Raw genomic sequence first — 14,574 nt, forward strand, 5'->3', positions numbered from 1 at the left:
AGAAGCTTTTTATCTTGATGAAGTCCCAAGGGTTCAGTTTTGCTTTAATTTCCCTTGCCTTTGAGGATGTGTCGAGTAGGAGATTGCTGCGGTGGAGGTCTAGGAGGTTTTTCCCTACTTTCTCCTCGAGGGTTTTGATGGTTTCCTGTCTCACATTCAGGTCCTTCAGCCATTTTGATCTTATTTTTGTGTATGGTGTGGTCTAGTTTCATGGGACGCCTTGGTGGCTCAGTTGGTTGAGTGAGCATTTGTGTTTTAAAAATAAGAGAGTTTCTCCATTTCTTTAGATACGTTCACTAGCCTACCCTCTTTTTCTATGCCTCTTGGTTTTCTTTCCTGAAACTTTTTCTTTTTAAACTTTCTTTTCTTTTTAAACTTCCAGTTTAAGTTTTGCACTCTGTTATTCATATGCATTGAGTTCTTACTATATGCTAGGTACCAGACAAGGAGCCGGGCCATCTTGTCTGTAAAACTGCTATTATTCAGATCACCAGTGATTTCCTATGCATCAAATCTTGTGGCTATTTTAAGCTCTCATCTGCCCTGACTTCGCTGTCATCCACCTTCGTTGACTTCCCCATATTCTAAAAACAATATCCTTCCATCGAGTTCCACAGCATTACTCTCTGCTAGTTCTCAGACTTCCCCCAAACTTCTTTTTTCTCATACACTGCTGTGGTCCTTGTGGTTGTGCCCCCAGCCTCTCCTTGGCCTCCCAACATGCTGTCTGGAGGAGATCTCTTCCGCTTCTATGGATTCAGCCACCATGTGGTAGCCTGTTTATATCCCCCCGCATCTCCCTCCTTAATTCCACTTTACACACCAGACAGATCCACTCAGGTGTCTCCTAGAATCTGTAATCACTAATTCACTATTTTCACATATCCGCATTTTTCCCCCACTGCATTCTTTCCAAGTTAAAGACATCACAGTATACCCAAGGGCCTAAAGCAGAACTTGCATCATTAACATTAGCAACTTTTTCCCCTTAACCTCCCGGACCCAGTCTGTCACAAAGACAGACTGTCCATTTCTCCACTCATGTATTTATCACCTTACATCTGTGATATTGCTAACCTTCTAACTGGTCTTTCTACGTCCATGCTTGTTCATCTACAGTTTTCCCTCTGGACCCCTAGCCTAGTAACCTTTCTAAAATGCAAATCTGATCACTCCACTCCCTGGATTAAAACTCCCTATTGCCTATAAGAGAAAAGCCTGTGCTCCTTAGTGTGCTATTCAGAGTGAAAGTAGGCAAATTTACCAAAAGTCACTTTGCTGAAGAGCCAACTCAACTACTTGACAAATTACCCAGTACTGAGCAGTTAAATTATGTGCACAAAGGCACACAGCCCAGCTGTGAGGTGGCCAGAGTTTGAACTCAGGTGGTATGATCTCTGAGACCAAGTTTGTAACAGCCATGCTATGTTTGTTCCTTCCAGCAATGACAATGACATAGGAGCAATGAGGAAAATAGGAATAAGCTCTGGGGATGTATGTGCAGCATCGTATCTGTTTTCTTACAGTGTATATTTTTATTGGGAATAATAATCATGGCTAGCTTTTTTTTTAATCATGGCTAACTTTTGTGTTTCTTATGTGCCAAGCACTGCGCCAACTGCTCTGAAGGCATTACCTTATTTCAGCCTCATAACTCAGATGAGGCAGCCACCATTACTATTTCCATTTTGCATCTGAAGAAACTGAGGCTCAGAGAAGCCAAGTAACTTGCTAAGAGTCACTCAGCTGTGATGTGGTAGTAAGGGGATTTGAACTCAAGTCCTTTGCACTTCAGGGCTCTTCTCTTTACCACTGCCTTTCACAAAGGGCTTTTGAATCTGAAACCAAGAGAGGCTATAAGTGCTGAATGATATGGGGCAGATAGGAAGTACAGGAGTGGGAACGGGGACTGGGATTTCGACAAATAGAGGGGAGGGGAGTGTGTTCTAGGCAGAGCTGTGAAACAGATGCTGTAAAGAGTCCCATTTAATCCTACTGGAGAACAGTGTAATCCCTCCCAACTGGACTGTCATCAGACACCGAGTGGGCCAGTGTTCTCTCCTCTTGAACCTCCTTTTACATCCAAACAACAGAGCACACAGTGCATGATCGTGCAGAGACTAATATAAGCAGGGCTGGCCCAGCCACTTCCCGCCAGTGTGTGGGTGGTCTGTGAGCACGCTCGGGTGTGCACAGAAACTAGATCCAAGCCTGAGGAGACACTTAGCTCGGCTTGTTCACTTGTTCTGAGTCTGGAAATTACACAGGAACCTTATCTGAAACATTCCTCAAAGGCAACCTCTGCCGTGTTCTCGGGTCGGTTGATAACGCTCCCCGAGGAATTGGCAGGGAGCGCAGCAGCAGGACTGGTCCCTGCCTGGCCACAGCGTGTGATGGCCACACTGGCGGGGAAGGATTTGTTTCCACGTGGAGTTCTGTGTGATGGTGTTTTGCAAGAACTGAAACTGTAAAGGGCAGAAGCTCTACCACGAAGAGACCACATGTACTTTTCACCATTTTTGGATAACCTGCTCATCTATACTGTAGAGGAGAGATTTGCAATTCTGAAAAGCATATTTTATAGGAAGCATGAGAAAAAGGAATTAGAATTCTCAGCTCCTACATCATAAGATTTTTATGGGGTTCAAAGGAACAGGTTTATATGGTTATGGGCTGCCGACTTCTAAATGAATCGATGCGATTCAGTAATATCAAGAAAGAAGAGTGGGGGAGAGGCACAGTCTTGGAGTCTAGTAGTGGCGTGTATGACTAGAGTGTTGACCTGAGTGGAACAGAGGGGAGAAAAAGGAAGAAACTGTAAGGTTTCTGCATGGCTTTTCTTTGATCTCCTACGCTTCTCAAGCAAGAACACTTTAACATTACAACATTTGTAAAATATTCACCAAACTTCATTCCCTAGAAGAAACAGTGGCACTCAGGCAATTCTGTCAGCTTTGTCATTCATGACTGTTGTTGAACACTGGGAGTCAATAATGCTGTCCACATACCACACAATAGCTTTTCCAGACTTGTGCAGAACCACATGCATGACCTTACTCCTTCTGTATACACTCCTCTCCCATGTAAATTGTATCCTCTAACTTTGCATCTCTCCAAGATACAAACCTGAGTAACTTTAATAGTTTACTTAGTTTCCAAATCCAATCAAGTTCACAGTACAAGAAGACTCCCACGGATACCAGTCCAAATCCACTAGCAGGTGCATTTGGCACGGACTTTATGCCGTGCCTTCTACTTCCTGCTTATCTTAGGAAGTGGCTTCCTAACTGGTCTTTCTACCTCCAATCTGTACACTGTTGAGTCATTGTAAGTACTTTGACCAGATTAATATTTGTAACGATTACTTATAAACTCTCAGTATCACCTTGAGCAAGTTGCCTGGCTTCTCTTTGCTTTTAGTGTCCTCATTCATAAAATGATAATAATAATAATTTGCTCATCTGCTTACTATGAATATTACATGAATATTACATTCATATACTTAAAGTAGTAGGACTTAAAAAGCATCTATTACATGGGAAGTGCTCAATGAATGCGGCATCATAGTGTAGGCAGTAGTGGCAGTAGTATTCGTAGCTGCTGACTAGAACTCCTACTGTCCCCAGAGTAAGATCTGATATCATCATCAGCCTGTACTCAGCAACGTCTCTGGGGATGTGCAGACACATTTCCCACCCTTTTTTCTTGTTTACACCTTCATATAACCTGCCCCCAGCCAAATGCTACAACCTGACACCTCCTGAATATGCTCCACGCTGCATTAGTTAAGAACACTTTACCTCTGGTTAGCGTAAGCAAAAAGGGTGATTTACTGGGGAGGCGCCGTGCACTTAGGAAATCCATGGAAAAGAAGAACTGGGACTCGGGAAGCATAGAAATCCAGGCCACTTGAGGGACCTCACCAACAGATGCTGTCATAACCTGACTCATATGCCAGGCCACAGGTTCTGTGTCTCAGTTCAAAATTTACCATATAGCCAGTTCAAGGGATGCGATCTGAGCTGGATCAAGGAGCAACCCTGCAATGAATTAATTGTCCCTGAGAAGCTAGATACCTGTGTATTGAGGGAATCTCCAAAAATGAGAGAATCGCTGTGAACCAGGCAGATGACCAAGAGGAATCTCCTGCACTCATATTTGTACCCTTGGCCACATTCCCTTCTCTCTTCTCTCCTAATAACCTACCCACTGACAAGACCCACTGCGTGGATCCTTTCTTCTTAAATGTCTTTTCCAGTTTCTTTCCCTGCCACTTCCCATCCCAGCTAAGGTGGTTCTTTCCTCCTCTGTACTTCTAAGGAACCTTGTCTACACTTGCACCTTAGCACATATCATGCTGTGCCTTTAAGTTTGCATTATAGTTATTCATACATGTGTCTTATCTCCCTCTACTTAAGGGTGAGCTCCTATAGAGCAGAGCGTGTTATTGTTGGCATTCTTGTCCCACATTTCACCTGGTGTAGTAAATTACATATATGTGGGAGGCACTGGAAACATGCCACAGTGGACTGGAAGGGACATGGCCTTTGAAGCCAAACGGACTTTGAGTAAGGCTCTCACTTCTTTGTTTATTAGCAACATAAGTCGCAATGAGTCACTTACCGTGAGATCCTTGCTTCTTCGTCTGTAGGGTTGGGAAAACCACCTCTGCTCCTGAGGATGGCAAGGATCCAATGAGGGAATGTATCACTCAGCTCAACATCTAACACATAGTCCCTGAAAACATGTTGGTTCCTTCTTCTCTGATAAATATCCGACTTTATTTCTCTGTAAGAACAAATAGCTTGAGAGGGGATCTGGTGATCTCCAGTAAAATTCACCGAGGTTAAAGATTAGATAATTCAGCCTGGTGACTAATTATGAACTTCATAGTTGTCCAAATTCCCTTTAACATTGTAATTTTAATATTCAAGTTTTAAATAATTGTTCAGAGATTTATTTTTCACCTGAGAGTAAGTAAAAAGGACTAGTCATGTTCAGACAAACGACAGGAAAAGACACATAAGAAGAGACTTTGAAATCATAAAAGCTTGCATCAGATATGAGTTAAATCACTATCTTTAGTATTTATGATGCCGGTAACAGAAATTATGCCAAAGGCATTTCACTGGAATTTTACTAAAACTCACTCTATTTTCAAAACGAGGTTTAAAGCCAAATGATTTCAACTATTTTTAATGGAAAAAAGAAAAAAACTGCAAGTGGGAGCCAACTATGAGACCCAGATGTGGAGCTGTGGGATATTATTGCAGACACATCTGGCTGCTCATTGGCCACTGTGGTAGTGCTGTTGTGTTTACAGAGTTGCTTTTCACATGTGACATAGTTAAACTTCAGATGGACAGTCTGGAGACTTCTGTTTTATCTGGATATTAGTTTCTTTGATTGGGCTTTGAATCAAAGACCTTTGCTAATGGGCTTTTGATTCTGTCACTGAGGAGAATTTTCTAATAAAGAATGATTACTTCCGCTGCATCAACCAGTTGTAACTTCCTGCAGCCACCTAGAAGACTTAAGTTTAATCATTTTTGATAGGAAAAAAGTCTATGTCTAAAGTTATAAGGACCATCTTCTAACAGAAGTGTGTGTATGTATTATGTATACATGTATATATGTAAATGCATATATATATATATACACACACACACACACACACACACACACATTCCATTGGAATATAGGTATTAGAAAAACCTATAGCAACTGAAAAGAATGGTGAGGAAAAGAATTGGGAGAGAAAGATGTATGGGAGCCAATATAATAGAAAGGAGGGAGAAGCCCAAATGTTGGATGATACAGAGAGGTCCAAGAATGTGTGCAGTTTGGTAGTTATTGGTGACTGTGTTAAGCACACCCAGAACATTGGAAGCAGACAACAGATTGTAAGAGGCTGAAGTAGTCGTTGGTATTAAGTATGCCAGGATGTTAAAAAAGTGCCTTTTACCAATGGACACATGAAAAGATGCTCAATGTCACTCATCATCAGGGAAATACAATTCCAAACCACACTGAAATATCACTTCACACTAGTCAGAGTGGCTAAAATGAACAACTCAGGAAACAACAGATGCTGGCGAGGATGTGGAGAAACGGGAACCCTCTTGCACTACTGGCGGGAATCCAAACTGGACTGGAAAACAGTGTGGAGGTTCCACAAAAAATTAAAAATAGAACTACTCTACAACTCAGTGATAACACTACTAGGAATTTATCTAAAGGATATAGCAGTGCCGATTCATAGGAGCACATGCACCCCAATGTTTCTAGCAGCGCTTTCAACAATAGCCAAATTATTGAAAGAACCTAAATGCCCATTAACTGATGAATGGATAAAGAAGATGTGGTATATATACACAATGGAGTACTATATGGCAATGAGAAAGAATGAAATCTGGCCATTTGTTGCAAAGTGGATGGACCTAGGGGAGTCATGCTAAGTGAAATACGTCAGTCAGAGAAAGACAGATCCCATATGTTTTCACTCATATGTGGAACTTGAGAAACTTAACAGAAGACTGTGGAGGGAGGGAAGGGGAAAAAATAGTAACAGAGAGGGAGGCAAACCATAAGAGACTCTTAAATACAGAGAGCAAACAGGATTGATGGAGGGTATGGGGGAAAAGGGAAAATGGGTGATGGGCTCTGAGGAGGGCACTTGTTGGGATGAGCACTGGGTGTTGTTTGTAAGGGATGAATCACAGGAATCTACCCCAAAACCAAGAGCACACTGTACACACTGTATGTTAGCCAATTTGACAATAAATTATATTTCTAAAAAGTGCTCTTTACAATCACATAATATAGCATGCATCTGTTGGAATAAGGAAGTTTCCCTTGTGCTGGCAACTTGACAATTCATCCTTGTGACCTTTTCCGTCCAGTACCCCGAGCTGATGGTTGCTTCCTACAACAACAACGAAGATGCTCCCCATGAACCAGATGGAGTGGCCTTGGTCTGGAACATGAAGTTTAAGAAAACCACACCAGAATACGTCTTCCACTGTCAGGTAGGAGTCAGCAGAGTAAAAATAACTTACGTCTCCTACTAGACCAAATATAATTCAGGCTGCCTTGCATCTGTCTTATGTGGAGAGGAAGAACCCAGTTTAAAAATGGAATTGTTGACAGTTTTGGAAAATTCCCCCACAGTAACCTAACGTTTGGGAAAAGTGGCAACTCTTTCCAAAGAGTGAGGAAGCCCAGTTGGGGACTGTGTGTCATTTTCTTTCTATTTAAAACAGCCCCCATGAGGATGAGTTTATAAAGAGCTCACGCTTATGAAGAAATCCTGGTGTACCACTTCCTCTGCTTAGCAGCAACAAATGCTTGCCAACCCATGTGGACACCCTCAGATCACTACCATTTCAAGTTTCTTCCTCTCTCTGAGATGTAGTTCAATGGAATTTGGCCAATTTTAAGTTTACAGGTGCCATCTTGCTTCCAGATAATAAAATTTTTGTAGCTGGTATAGGGGAGTACTTATCATGAATCTTTCTTGAATTTTGAGAAATGCAGATGTCGTTTTTAGTTTGCAAGTGCCAAGATCATTTAAAACAGTTTTGGATATTTTACTCCTTGTGTCTTTTGACACATTTGTCTTCTCTTCTATTCAACATAATACAGGCTGAGGTGTATTTTACACTTGCACGCATTCAGCTTTACTCCGTTGCCATGACTCTGCCTAAATAATAGGCCTCCACACTGGCCAATACACCAACCCCTTTATTAATGTTCCTATGCTGTGATTATGCATAGGAAAATACAAAACAAACATACCAGCTCAAAGTTTCAGTTTTTCAAATATTACAATTCAGAGGTACTTAGCAGCAGATTACTCTGAATACAAATACACTAGCTGAGGAGGGTGGGTAAACCTGTTGATATTTGGAAGCTTGGTGACATTTTATATCTAAGAGCTGGGTATCATTTTGAACTAAAATATGTTTAGACTTTAGAACATTATCAGATATAATTTGGGGAACAGGAGCTGCTGGAATAAAAGTCCCAGCTTCAACCTGATTGAGTAACCTCTAACTCTGGCCATGTTTTTCTAATTTACTATCTTAAAAACAACAAGAAGTCTAGGTCGCCATAGTAAATAACCCTTATTTTTTGGACCTTTGAAATAAGAACAGTTTTTCTTTCTTTTTTTTTTTTAAGATTATCAAATTTGTCAGTTTGATATGCTCTTTCTGTAAACATAGGAGCACAAATCCTAATTTTGTTCAGTTTAAAAAGTTCGCTGAATTACCAGGAAAATACTAAAAGGATTATGGGATAAGCAGAAGCACATTTTTGTAAAACAGTGCCATTTAAGCTATTTTGATATTGCAAAAAGCTTGTCTTGATTTTTTTTAAAAGTATGAGGAAACACATTTTATTGTTTTGCTCTATGTATATGTTTATCATATTCTAAGTTTATTATATAGCCTGTAACAATAACAATTTGATAATATGCTTACTATTCACAGCACTGTGTAGTAGACAGGTCAGTAGGAATCTAATAATGCTGAATGAAGAAGCAGACTTCCAAGGTCTTTGGAATTAACTGGAATTTCAAAAGTAGCTATTTTATCACAAAATAGTTAATACCAGTATTGACTGAAAGGAGCATCTTCTCTTTCCTGTCCTTGTAACTTTGAGATCATTTACTGAAGATTTCACCAATGCACATTTAATTTCATTTTTAGTTTCTCCCTTAAATTATCCTATATATGTATTTAAGAAGAAAATAAACTCCTGATTAAAAAAAAATTACTCTCCATATCTGACCAAAAGATATTGACTAAAATATCTGTTATCCCTCAAATTCCTACTATTATCATCACTTCTTCACTTCTGGTGACCAGAAGTGGGTGGAGGTTCTAAACTCAGCCCAGCCTTTTCACTGGGAGAAAAGTGAGGATTCTAATACTTTTAAACTTTGGAATTGGTTAAATGACATGTGCAAAAGACTCTGAAGGCTCTGATATCTAGGTATCAAACAAAATCTACAGACTTTAACCACACATGTTTTAAGGTATTGAACATCATGATTGTGCTACTCAGATATAATGATAAGTAGTTCATATAATGGCCCTTCATATTCATGAAAGATGCATTTACAAAATCTTAAGGAAACCTAAATGCTAAATACCACCACAGTACTTAATTTCTGATCCAAAATTATTTCTCTTAAATTGACCTTAATGTAGGGGGTAGAATGTATCACCAGCTTCAAGAAGGTGAACGGGAAAGAGCTTTGATCCCTCTCTGAAATGAAGGAAAAGGGAGAGGTGGGCATGGCAAATATTATTAGAAGCCTTCTAAGGATCTCTGCTGTATTATTAGTCAGATTTCTCCAGAGAAATAGAAGTAATAGCAGAGAGAGAGAGAGAGAGAGAGAGAGAGAGAGAGAGAGAGAGAGAGAGATGTAGAGACAGAGACAAAGATTTAGAATTGGTACTTCTTCAGGAAACTGGTCTTTGCTCTTAAGGCTTTAAACTGATTGGATGAGGCCCACCCACATTATGGAGGATAATCTACTTTACTCAAAGTCTATTGATTTACATGTAAATTACATTTAAAAAATACTTTCATACTGACATTTAGACTTGTACCTGAATAAAACTAGGTGCCATAGCCTACCCAAGTTGATGCATACGATTAGAGGACATGGAGAAGGTCTCCATGACATTGAATTTATGGAAAAAAAATACTCATATGTGTTGAGAATCTACTCTTTATATCTTTACATTCATTGTCATGAACCTGTGTTACTCTCCAGATGGGAACCTGCAGCTCAGAGAAGTTATGAAACTAAGTTGAGTGCCTGTGATTAGCAAAGCCAATTTTGAAATCAGGTCTTTTTTACCACAAAGCACATGTATTGCCTCCTGCACATTAGTAGGTGATTCAGCCATATAACATCTCCAGGTATGTGGCATGGAGGATGGGTGAATAGATAAGAAATGGAACAGAGTCATGTTCACCATCCTGGTGATACTGCAATCACTTGGACCTCTTTAGGAACTACTGATGTCTGCATTCCACCAGCAGAGATTCTGATTTCATTAGTCTGCGGTCCAGCCTGGGCATTTTTAAAAGCTGCCAGGACGTTTAAATATGCGGTAATATGAATATGCATGAAAGACCAGGATGTAGAGGAGAGACGAAGAAAAGGGATGATAAGGTGACAAACTAGTGAGCCTTTTTAATTTGGAAGTGTGGGACTTTTCTTCTTGCCCCACACTTCCCTTTTCCTCTTTGACCAAATCTAGAACTCTGTTTCTTGACTTTATTTCCTAATACTGATCTTCTACTCAACTCAAACTGAGAAATTTCTTAACCAGTTCCTTTACCCCTTCCCACTTACCCACCCTCGCCCCACAGACCCACACTCTTTCCCTCAGCTCTCTCGTGGCTGGAATCTGCCTCTGTGGTGAATGATCAGAAGACCCAAACTTGTTTTTCAGGAACAGGCTCAAGACCACATTGAATATGACAGAGGGACAATGTGAACTGGAGAGTACCATTTATTTTGCGATAGATAGTGAGACACCTTGCTAAGTGGATATCCATGAAATTAGGATAAAAACCAGGTAGTACCAGTGACTACCAAAAGAAAGCCTAAGTGCTGTAATATTGAGTATGCCTGAGCTGGTGGGAGACCACACCAGGGGTAACTTGGGCAGCCAGGGAAATAATAGATGAGTTAGTATATGCCCATTGTGGGGATAATAAGGGCAGTTTGGTTACAATGCACTGAACTCAAATAATTACAGTGATAATTGCATTTGTCTCTATTTTGCATTTTTCTAGTGCTCTTCCCTTTATCATCTCATTGATCCTTACAACAGGGAGAGAGCAAAGATGTTACTCTCTCTGTTGTACTGGAAGGGTTCTGCGACTCACGAGCAGCAGAACCTATACTGGAACCAAGGCCCACTCTACCAACTGTATCATGCCATCAGCTAGGCCACGTTCCACAGTGAGGTGGCCACATGAGGCTTGCGAGCAAAGGCTGTGTAGTTCATTCAAGATGTATTTTTGGCAGCCTGCCATTTTATAAGAGATCAGTTAGACATGGTCCTAGAGATGGCTTTCCTCACCATCTTCTCAACATAAAGGAGAATTTGGAGAGCCCACAGAATTAAAATATGTATGAGAAAACCCAAAAGCCCAACTTACTGACCTATCACCTTTCTTCTACATCCTTTCTGACCTTTGGTAAAGTTTATTTAGTATGACTGATCCCTTCTAGACACTGTCTCACTGAAATCAGGTAGGCCTGATGTGCTTCTGCATTTACCTGCGACGTTCCAGTAATTTCAAAGTTAGACAGTTTGCTTAGTAGGAAGAAGGAATTTAGATAGGGAGAATCAACGGCTGCCTTTTGATGACTGTACTGTTACCAATTTTAAATATTGTGTTAGTTATCCATTTATTGCTGATCTTTGTGTATTCTTCATATTCTCCAGAACAGTATAATTGCAAACAAATCCAATGGCTCAGAAAAACATTATTTCAGGCACTAGAAAGCAAATGCACAAAACACAGACATCAGCTCAGTGTTCTTTTGCAAAGATTGACAGGCTTTTAGCCTAATCATAAGAAGATTGCAGTATGAAGGCTTGTTTCTCCTTGTTAAGAATAGCAAGGCCAAATACCTTTTACTTCCATGGGCAGTTTCATGTCTTTGCTGAACTGAATTTTCAGGGTGGGCTCTAGTCCTGCATTTTCTATTTTCATTTCTGTAAGAGCTTGGAAAACGTTGGTGGACTGTGCATAGAAATCAGCCAGTGGGCCCACCACACAGTCTGGCATTGCTCCTGACATCTTCTGTAGTGGCTTCCACACACTGTCATTAGATTATGCATTCTGACCACCCTGCATTGCTTACCCTGGTGTGGTCTTTCTCTTTTAAATGGAATGAATAGAATCAGGAATATAGATCTTAGAATTATCTGCATTGAGGTAAGTGGAGAAAGCTATATTTAGAGGCTTGGCTTGGTCAGAGGTTTTTATTTTTACTTTTATTTTTTCCTGATTTGGTTTCTTTGTTCTTAGTATTCTCTTTTTAAAGATTATTTGACAATGGACTGAAACTGACAACAACCTGAAACCCTCCTTATTTCAGAGGGAAAGCAGAACGTGAAGTGGGGTGATACCAACTACTTCATTGGTGCCAGTGTTTAAAATGTTCAATTAACTTATGTGTGGCTTCACCTAAGATTCTATAAAGGGTACAGATGAGATTGCAATCCAAGGCTTTTGGCCATCCAGTGTTCGGTTCGGGGTGAGCTCCCGCTGACCGTGAAGAGATCTGCCCTCACAAAGAGTGGAGGTAGCACAGGAGGGACTGTGGACTGGTGGTCAGGAGGGGGACGGAGGGTCAGGACTTGCAGCCCTGCTTCCAGCTGACCACACTGCTGAATCACCTGGGGGACTTGTCGAGGCTTTGTTGTCACATTGTGGAAAAGAGACTTCCTGCCATCTCAGTGGAACTATGAAGTTTATTGCAATGAACTTGATTTTTTCTTCCATCAATTTTTGTCCTTCCCTCAGCCCAGCTTGTGGTCCATAATCCAAATCTACAAACAGCTATAGACACAAAGACATAAATTAATTTAAATGCATTTCCACGGAGTATTATGATCAGAGAATTGTTAGAATTTCACTTAGGGGTTTTTATTTTACTTAAAGGAAAGGTAGCTTTCAGATGACCTGACTGATAAAGAAAAAAAAGAAAAGAAAAGGCATTTTCTAAGCTTTTCTCTGGAATATAGCAAGGAGTGGTTACCTAGTAGAAGTCAAACATAAGGAGGGAATTATGAAAATTAATAATGGGAAACTTCACTAAAATAGTCAAGAGGTTTTAGCAGGGGGAGGTCTCATGCCCTATGGCTCTTAGTCAATTGCAGACCCAAAAGAAAGAGATGAACTTGACCTTACACAAGGATGCTGCTACTCCAGCCAGGGGAGGAAGCACTTTCCTCATCCTCTGTCCAGGCAACAGCTCAGTCAATGAAAAGCCACCACACTTTGAGCTCCCAAGTTACTCCAGTGGACTTTAGTTCATAACAGCCTTCCCAACTTACCCTTTTCTCCTTAAAAAGCATGCCTCTTCTTTGTTCCCTGACTTGCCCATGACTTAGCTTCTTTGTCTTGGATTGCAATTCTGTTTTATTCCTGAATAAACCCATGTTTTGCTGGTAAAATAACTGGCAGTTTTTACCTTTAAGGGTAATAGGATGAAGGAATAGAAAGTTCTCTGACAAGTAGGACAACATATTCAAAATGAGTTGCGAGGTGACAAAATCCAAGTATATAATAGGTGCTTCGTCATTAGAGAACAAAGTCCACGGACAAAGGACATGCTAACTAATGTAAGTAAAACCCAAAAAGGTTTCATTGTGATGAGCAATGGACTAAAGGCTGGAGAAGCCCAGAAGAGGACACCTCAACCATTGTTGTGTAGATTGTGATACACTTTTTGAAGCATATACAGTTATGGAAAATTGAAGAATACATATGGTGTACACGTAAAATTAAGCTCTTACAAAAAAGATGCAAATAATATAGATCCCACAAGAAAAACAGCAGCACAGAGGCTGTCTCTTGCCTTTAGGACAAAGCCCAAGAGAGTTTACATGGACGTGCTGAAATGAAACACCGACATTCGGAAATACTTCTTTCATGCCAATTGAGTATGACTGGTCTGATGATTGAGGCTTGAACTAGACACTGATCCTTATTAAATCAAACTGCAGAGGCTTCTTTTTCTCTTTTGGCCCAGGAAGCTGGAAGCAGAGAAAATGCCTTGCCAGCTCTTATTCTTTATCTGCCCTCTTTCTGGAATCTTCTCCCCAAAAAAATAGCACAAGCAGAATTGACCACTGGGATTCAGCTAGGGAAATTAAAATTATCAGCAAGATTACAGCAAACAGATTGTATCATAGACAATCCATTATCTGAAAATAGCAACAAAGGAGGCTGTATACCTTACAAGTGACCGAGTGAGCTATATGATGCAGAGAATACCATGAGAATACACCTTTGAACAAATCATTTTTTAAAAGTTTCCTTTGTCTTGCGATCTCATATTGCAAGTGATCAAGCTGAAGTTTACTATTATGATGAAACCTGAGACTAACTAGTGTTTTTCCTTCCCCATTCATGTGCATATATTACTGAGGGCACAGAACCCCAACACTGAAGATTATTCAGTTCCCTAAACACCCTTCCTTCCTTTCCCATGCCCTGCGCTAACACTGTCTGAGGGGGGCTTTCTCCAGGTGTGCTCCGTCAGAGAATTGCCCCAGGAATCACTGATGCTGTGCAGTGAGAGCCAGACAGTCGAGTGAGCAAGCTTTCCAGCCTGTCCCTCCCTTGTCCTCAGCACTCTGCCAGCCAGCCATTCACAGAGTAGCCTCTGTCTGAAGGGCATGGGCGTTCTCAGGGAATGGTTTCTATTTACCTCTGAAGATTATTGTCAGGATAAAAGAGATTATATAAGGGTATTAATCTGCTGGGGCTGCCATAAAAAAATGCCATAGGCTGGGTAGCTTCAAC

At 40.6% G+C, this 14,574-nt stretch overlaps 1 protein-coding gene across 4 annotated transcripts in view; it reads left to right on the forward strand.

Moving 5' to 3' along the window:
- The window catches only part of DYNC1I1 (dynein cytoplasmic 1 intermediate chain 1), a 296,393-nt gene that overhangs the window by 182,157 nt on the left and 99,662 nt on the right, over positions 1-14,574 (forward strand). For all 4 annotated transcript variants that reach the window (XM_029929298.1, XM_029929286.1, XM_029929275.1 and 1 more), the window contains one exon: positions 6,903-7,028. In XM_029929298.1, coding sequence (XP_029785158.1) covers positions 6,903-7,028 — 126 coding nt within the window. The remainder of the gene's footprint in view (positions 1-6,902; positions 7,029-14,574) is intronic.

Source organism: Suricata suricatta, chromosome 2 (assembly GCF_006229205.1).
Source record: "Suricata suricatta isolate VVHF042 chromosome 2, meerkat_22Aug2017_6uvM2_HiC, whole genome shotgun sequence".
Lineage (NCBI taxonomy): Eukaryota > Metazoa > Chordata > Mammalia > Carnivora > Herpestidae > Suricata > Suricata suricatta.